We start from the raw sequence: 7,538 nt of genomic DNA on the forward strand, positions 1-7,538 counted from the left end.
GATAGCCAAGTCGCTTCTGAAAAACAGATGTATAGCTCAGTGGGCCTTACCCAGTAAAATAAAAAATAATGAAAAAGCCAGTAAGTTTGACTGTTCAGAAACATCAGCCAGAGATGGGCACGTCGCTGGGATTAGGGATGATGGTTGGCGGTGAGAATAACAACTTGAGCGGCATCCAAAAGGAGGGATTGTGCCTAAGAGGACATCCACGGTGAAGATGGAGCGATGAGATCAGCTCGGTGCGTGGGCGCTGGGTAGATCGTTGCATCGCATAGCTCCATCCTATTCCCCGCTCGCATCTTCATTTGATCTTTGTTGATCCCGGTCTGCCTTCAATAATTGCCATCAGTGCACAGGCTCTGCTGTGTATGTTGAATTTATTTTGTTCCGTACACAGCCAACCAGCTCGATTTATTAGAGACGCTCTGAAAAACTGCTCTTTCGGGATATCCATGGGGGGGGGGGGGCGCTGCTTCTGTGAGCGCTGTGAAGGAGATAGGAGCAGAGCTCGGCACGAATGTCCAGAAAGGACAGCTTTTAAGAGCATTTCTCAATAAATTCCTTTATTTCAGCGAAGCCCGTTGTACGCTGAAAGACACAGGACCAGGGAAAAAAACAGTTGGTCTGTGTTTATTTACAGAGATTTGTAAACTCAATGACACGCCCTCCCAGTGAGTCCCAAGGACTGCAAAACCCCACACTGTCCCTGGGTATAACCCTTGGTTTATGATTTTGGTATATTCGCCACCACCCAGACAAGAATCCATTCCACCGAGCATGTCATTCCTCGCTTGTTTAACCAAACACAGTTTATGGATCCCGTTTACCTCCGTTAACCGCGCAGTTTCCTCCCTCTTGCTAACTTCCTTTAATATCCCACAAACAAGTTTGTACGTATGTGGAATTTCTTTCACACCGTACATAGCCAACCGTGCTAATCGAAGGTGTGGTTAACGCACGCTCGGTTAACCATCACACAAACATCTTGCTGAGGGCGCGACCCAGCCTGGTCGCCTCTTCCCTCTCACGTGCGCGTACCCCCCGCATGGCCGCGTGCACTGCCGCGTTCCTCGGCTCCGCACTCAGCGCCAGCTCCAGGTCGGATCGCGCCGCCTCCAGCTCCCCGAGCTGCGCCAGCGCCGTCGCCCGCCGGTGGAGCCACTTGGCCGAGCCCGGCACGAGCTCCAGGGCCCGGCCGCAGCTCGCCACGGCGTTACGCGGCTGCCCCAGCCGCAGCTGGCACGCAGCGGCGTTGGCGTAGAGAGCGGCTGCCAGCGGCCGGAAGCGGTCGGCGGGCAGGCGCGGGGGCCGCAGCGGGAGGAGAATGCGTAGCGCCTTCGCGTATCGCCACGCGGCGGCGCGCACCAGGCCCTCCGAGAAGCGGGCGGCGCCGTGCTCCTTGTGGTGGAGCGCGCGGCTCCAGCGCGCCTCCGCGTCCATCTGCCACCACTCGGGCTCGTGCGTGAACCCGCGCAGCTCCACCCTGAGCGGTGGCGGCCGTGGCGGCGAAAGGTGGAGCCGGAGCTCGCAGACTTCGCCGCGCCGCATCGTCTCCAGGCACCAGTCTAACGCGTCGCCCACGTCCGTGTCACCCTCGCCTATGATCACCTCGAGCCACACGTCCAGCGCGAACGGAAACAACGGGCACGGGCTCCTGGGGCCAGGGGCAGGGTCTGTGGAGTCGAGGCTGGAGCTTGGGTCAGCGTCGGAGGAGCTGGGTTGAGGGTTGGGCTTGATGGAGATGGAACCGGTCACTTTATCGGTCGAGCTAGAGTTGAGGTTGGAGCTGGTGGAGCCAGGACTGCAACTCGGGTCTGGGTCTGTGGAGCTGCTACCGAAATCGGCGAGGTCTGTGACGCTAGGGTTGGCGGAGCCAGCACTGCTATCGGAGTTTGTGGAGCCGGGATTAGGGCTGGTGGAGCAGGATCTGGAACCTCGATCGTTGGGGTTGATGGAGCCCGCGGCCGCCCCCCGTGCGAGGCTAAATCTGACGAGGCAGCGCGCACCGTCCCGCGGCCTCCGATGCCCGCGCCCCGGAGTGACCTCGTGCTTCGTGAACACGCCTCCCGGGCACCGCCACTCGCCTGGTGTCGATTGCTCCTCCATGAAAACCTCTGGGGGGAGAGACAGAAACATTGTGGGGGGGGGGGGGGGGGAGTGAGAGACAGGAGATAGAGGGGTCTTCTTCTTCTTTCGTATGACTGATATCGATGCAGAGCAACAACAATTGTATTCAGGCGGTCATGCCAAATAACCGTGTCATGAGCAGCGGAGTGTATCGCTGTGATGTGTGTGTGGATCGGGCATTGCGTCATTATACGTTGCATCAGGTATCCGTAGCTGCCATGGTTTATGCAGCGGATGCGATTTAGGATGGACCATGAGCTTCGTGGAAGGTCAAAACCAGGGGGATCTTGTGTTGGGTATTTCACAAGGCGGTGTTTGTTTGCAGGTTCCTTTGAACTCCATTCAGGTCTCCAAGCTTCATGGGGGGTTTAATTTGTATTAAGGTTAAGCGCACGGGTCCAAAAGAGCTCACGTGACTTCAAGCGATGACGAGGAAAGTTGAAGTTCCTGATGAATGGGAATGGATGGGAAGAGATGAGCGATGACAGAAAGCAAATGGGGACCCTGACCGAGAGCGGGAGAGAAATGAGACCCTTTGTGGCGAGAATCACGATAGCCGAGCGGGGACTCTTCGGGGAACTACGGGGCGGACCTCGATATTTGGAATTCAGGGGACCCCAGGAAAATTTGATTCGAGCCTAGGGCGACGCCAGATAAAGGGGGACCCTGGATAGGGGACCCAATGGGGACCCCCAGAGCAGGGGGAAAGGACGACTCGGAACCCCTTTGAATGGGTTCGGTAGGAGTCTTAGGGTTCTACGCACTATACTCTTTGGTTCTATTGGGTAAAGTCACGTAGGTGAAAATAAAATAACAAAAAACCACGACGTTTCGGCCACAACACAAGCGGCCTTCATCAGGTGAAGGGACGAGACAATCGTGGTTCTCGTCCCTTCACCTGATGAAGGCCGCTTGTGTTGTGGCCGAAACGTCGTGATTTTTTGTTATTTTATTTTCACCTACGTGACTTTACCCAATAGAACCAAAGAGTATGGATCCTAGCAGTCACGAAAGCTTTAAATCTAGAATAAAAATTCTACGCACTACTTTGGAGGCAGAGGAACTGCAACGGAACCGCACCGTGGTGGAATGTGCAGCCACTTCCTGCGCGCCGCAGTCACGGGGGGGGGTTAAATCCCCGGCGTTTTGTGTCGCAAGCCCGCCCCCCTCCCTCGTAACTCTCACGCGGAGCCGGCGAGACGCGGGTTCGAACGCGAAAGCTGCCCCCCCTCCCCCATCTATGAAATGAACTAACTATGAACTATCAAACCTCACCTAGCGAGCGCCTCTTGGGGCCGGGCCGCGCTCCACAATCCCCGGCGCGGATAAACGCGGGCGAAGTGATTCGTCAGAGGGTTTGCAGGTCACGTGCTCAGCCGCATGGCGGACCAATGGGGCGAGCGGACGCTGTCTCGGGCGCGCTCCTCACGCGATAACTGGGGAAATAAATAAATAAAAAGTGCCGAGAGGGCCAATCGTGGGTCACGTTGCTGGATGCACCGGCCAATGGGAGCGCGCGTGAGTGGAGGAGACGGCCACATCGGCAGGAAAGGCCTGGCCACTGTAACCATGGGGATGCCGCCTGCTCGCTCGCGCTAATTGCCCCCTCGTTAGGGAGTTCGGGTTGCCTCGTTACCGCCACGGATACCGCCACTGGAGGAGCATCGCCAGCGCCAACATTGGAAGGTTCGCAGTCCGTGTGGGGGAGGGACGTCGGCGAGAAGAGGGGCAGAGTTTTTTTGAGAACGTCGAGGCGTCATTTGTTTTGTTGGAGGTAATTTACTTGAGGAGGCTTAATTAGCGCTAATTAACGTCACTTAACTCGGTCACACTTGCCGGCAACGGTGGCGTCGCCGTCTTGAAATTGTGAAATTGTTGTAGTCGGGCGGACTGGCGAGAGAGCGAGCAAGCAGAGTTTCGTAAACATTGGAGGGAGGGTAATTAAGAGTTAATTAATCGTAATGATAATTAGCGTGCACCAATAACAGCACAGTACTGCAATTATCTTAATGTGAGGTACAGTGCTTGACACCGTTAGTTTCGGCATTGTTATGATTAAAGGTTGATGTTATTACGATGAGTGTCGTGGTAGCTGCAGTGTCGCCACTGTTCCAGGAAGTACACCATGCCTTTACTTAATGACATTGCTTATTGTAGTTATCTTGACTTAAAGCTTGTTTTATTCACTTTATTTTTATTCTTTTATTGTTCTATCTACGTGACTTTACCGAAAGACCCCAAAGAGTATTGTAGTTATCGGCAATTATTGCCACCACCACCACCACCACTGGGACAGACAGTCATGTTTAAATGTAACCTTCGTTAACTTTCATACTGGGACAGTCATGTTTAAATGTAACCTTCGTTAACTTTCATAGCAGTCGGGGATCCAGGCGCGAAGGGTCACGGTTCGCTCAACATTCAGGCCTTGAAAACCCCGACACGTTACCGCGTCACTCACGGTGCGTGGCCTTGCAAGGAAACGTGCATTGTGTACAGTAGGCGACGATTCGGGCAGTGACCTTTCTATACAGCACACAGAGCTGTTGAAGTTACACGGCGGCTGTGCTCGGCTTGTAATTGCCGACTGCTGGGCAAAGCTGCTGCTGTCCAGTCGTGGCTTGCAGTCTCCGCTTCTCTTCCTCTCTCCATTCTGACTCCATCCCAGACCTCATTCTGCGTTTCATCTCTCTCTCTGTCGTCAGTTGTTTTCATGACGTGTCCTGCCCCATTTCACATTTCCGCTTTAACAGCAGCAGCAGCAGCATCGTAGACGTCTCAAGTTGGAAGAGAGTTTCACGGTCGCTTTGTCCGACTGGGGAGACGAGAGGCGCGAGAATGTGTGGTGGAGAGTATTGTGAAATGAGGGGAGATAGGTCGGAGAGTACGTGGAAGGTAGTAGAGTGAGATGAGAGAGAAGAGAGGCAGGAGAGTGCGTGGAAGGGGAGTCGAGTGAGATGAGAGGGAAGAGAGAGGTAAGGTAGGTCTCTGCTAGTCCTTTGACACAAAAACCGGAGGAAGGGCCTTTGCTATTGATGCCCCCAGGGTCTGGAATGCTATTGACGATAAACTGCAACTTGAATCGCTACTTATGAGATCTTCACTCAAAACTGCTCTAGAGGAGTTGTACACCCCTAGCTGCCACTGCTATTCAGTGGCCTAAAATAAAATGTTTAGCTCCGGATGACCGCTGCAAAGTATTATCTGTATTTTGTTTTAGTGTGCTGATCTTAAAGGTGCATTGAAAAATGTGATACTCCGACTGATGCTTCTGTTGTGGAGTAACTCATGCAGCCAGCTATGGCTCTAGGGTTTGGTGTTACATGTTATTTATGTAGTTTATTGTTAAAATTTCGGTCAGTCCCTGTGATCACTGTTACATTGCATTTATGGCTTTATTTTGGTGATTTCGAAAAGTTTTTTGGTTTGGCCATGTTTTTGTTTTTTGTAGTACGGAGTTAGACTAATGGCCTTAATCTTAGTTGTCTTGTGGTTGTTGTTGTTGTCGTTTGACTTGCATCCCACTGGGATTTTTGCACACAGCGTTGGTGTACGGTGCTGTTTCAGGAATATTTAGATGTTTTTTCCTGGATTTTCTGTTTGCACAGTCACACAAAGTCACTTTAAGATGTTTTCTTGTTCATGTTTTTGTTTTTTGTTTGTTGCGGTTGCACCCGATTCAAGAGCCGAATGGCTCACAGGGCTATACCAAATAAATGGAACTATGAACTATCTCTATTATTAAGGGTGACCTACATACATCACTGCCCTGATTTCTATGTACAGTCCTTCATTGCTGTAGTTTATTTTACGGATTTAACTGTTGCCATTATGGTGACCCAGGTCTCAAATGACACTCCTATCCGAGCCTGGGTTCTCACCAAAACGAACTGATAACTGGAACACAAAGCAATGCAATAAATACTCTTTGGTTCTATTGGGTAAAGTCACGTAGGTAAAAAATAAAATAACAAAAATCACGACGTTTCGGCCACAACACAAGCGGCCTTCATCAGGTGAAGGGACGAGACTGGAGGACAGCGCTGGAGTGAAAAAAGCCACGTTCAGATCACGACCTTTAAGCTGTGTGAGAGGAAACAAAGCGCCTTGACAAAGGAATTAGCATAGCATTTAGCATTGAAATAGCTGAGTAAATCTAGAATTCAATGCAATAAACATGAGACAAAGGTCAATAACCCAACCCTGTACACGTTTAAGCTGTCACTCGTATCCACAGGGGGTGAGAACTCGAGCAGAATGCTTGGCAGAAGCAGATCACGTCATTACTCTCTGTAGGTATATTTAGCCATTTGCTAATCCACTGCTGAATGAAGGACTCTCGACGCCGGCGCCAGAGACGGGTCTTGTTTGACTATGCTTCACGCTGGTTAATGCGGGTTGGTGTAGGGGGTGTCGGACCGGTTCTGATATCGCTCGCAGCTGGTGTTAGCCTCCGCCGGGAATCAATCTCGGGTCGCTGTCGTGAAGGCATCTCATTCCGGTTATCTGTGATGTGCACATTCATCTAGTAGATTGACAAAGGGCTGTAGATTATGAAGTGGAAGCTGTTTTAGGCGTAGGTCAAAAATAAGCAACACATATATTACACTGGTGGAGAAAGGCAGAGCTGCATCTAAACTAAACTCTTTTTATTTTACCAGGTAAGATCACTAAGCTATATAGGTCTTTTCAGAAGAGACCTGGCCACAAATCATAGCTCAAATAAGGGGCTTATCACGTGGAAGTTTATAGCAGCCAAACACTGAATGCACATCGATTCTACATGTGGAGAAAAAAAACAGAGGGCCCAGAGAAAAATCCATGCTACCACGGGGAGAGAAACACGCACATTTCAATATACAGCAGGCGACAGGTTTTCGATTGGACCCATGACCTCCTGCATACCAGGCGAGGTAGTTAACATCTAGCCACCGTGGCACCCAAGCACACTGCATATAAGTAGCGAGAGGAGATCATCGGTGCAGAGGGTCGCGGTTCAAATTCGGGAAGGCCAACCTGGATATTACCATGGTGGGTATTAGTGATATAAAATGCTCACCATCTGCTTGCCCTGACTTCTTTCGAATTGAGGTAGATGATTCATTGTATGCCGGCCTGCGGCACGAGACAAACATTTCCAAATGTGAAACAAAAAATGACACCGCAAAAAGTACTCAATTGGAATTACACACGGCAGCATCACCTCCTGCTGGCAGTCTATATCCGTCGGTGAAACAGCGGCGCCTTCCTTCGTTATAGGCCTGCGCGCTGTGCAGTGCTATAAGAAAGGAAGGCTTTAAGATGTACTTCATGGGAGAAACGGCATGAAAGTTGAATGTTGATCATGATGATGATCTCACTCTTATCATTTGACAGCTGACCCCCACCTATGTCTGTGACGACCCCAGAAC

General features: G+C 51.3%; 1 protein-coding gene across 4 annotated transcripts; it reads right to left on the reverse strand.

Moving 5' to 3' along the window:
• Nucleotides 1–614: 614 nt before the first annotated feature.
• FKBPL (FKBP prolyl isomerase like) lies at nt 615–7,477 on the reverse strand. 4 transcript variants are annotated; one of them, XM_076056137.1, is made up of 2 exons: nt 7,187–7,477; nt 615–2,114 (listed from the first exon to the last, which is right to left on the reverse strand). In XM_076056137.1, the coding sequence occupies exons 1-2, from the start codon at nt 7,260–7,262 to the stop codon at nt 973–975; spliced, it is 1,218 nt and encodes a 405-aa protein (XP_075912252.1). In that variant the 5' UTR covers nt 7,263–7,477; the 3' UTR covers nt 615–972. The 4 variants fall into 4 exon arrangements, with proteins under 4 accessions (XP_075912252.1, XP_032835516.2, XP_032835517.2 ...); XM_032979625.2 differs by lacking the exon at nt 7,187–7,477 and adding an exon at nt 3,403–3,506; XM_032979626.2 differs by lacking the exon at nt 7,187–7,477 and adding an exon at nt 3,208–3,327.
• Nucleotides 7,478–7,538: the final 61 nt, after the last annotated feature.

Source organism: Petromyzon marinus, chromosome 74 (assembly GCF_048934315.1).
Source record: "Petromyzon marinus isolate PM22_M1 ecotype Great Lakes invasive population chromosome 74, UKy_Petmar_22M1.pri1.0, whole genome shotgun sequence".
NCBI lineage: Eukaryota > Metazoa > Chordata > Hyperoartia > Petromyzontiformes > Petromyzontidae > Petromyzon > Petromyzon marinus.

Coding starts and splice junctions, on each gene's coding strand:
- FKBPL (XM_076056137.1), bottom strand. CDS start 7,262: ATGTTTGTCTCGTGCCGCAGGCCGGCATACAATGAATCATCTACCTCA. Junction 2,115..7,186: donor GAAGTCAGGGCAAGCAGATG/GTGAGCATTTTA, acceptor CTCTCCCCCCAG/AGGTTTTCATGGAGGAGCAA.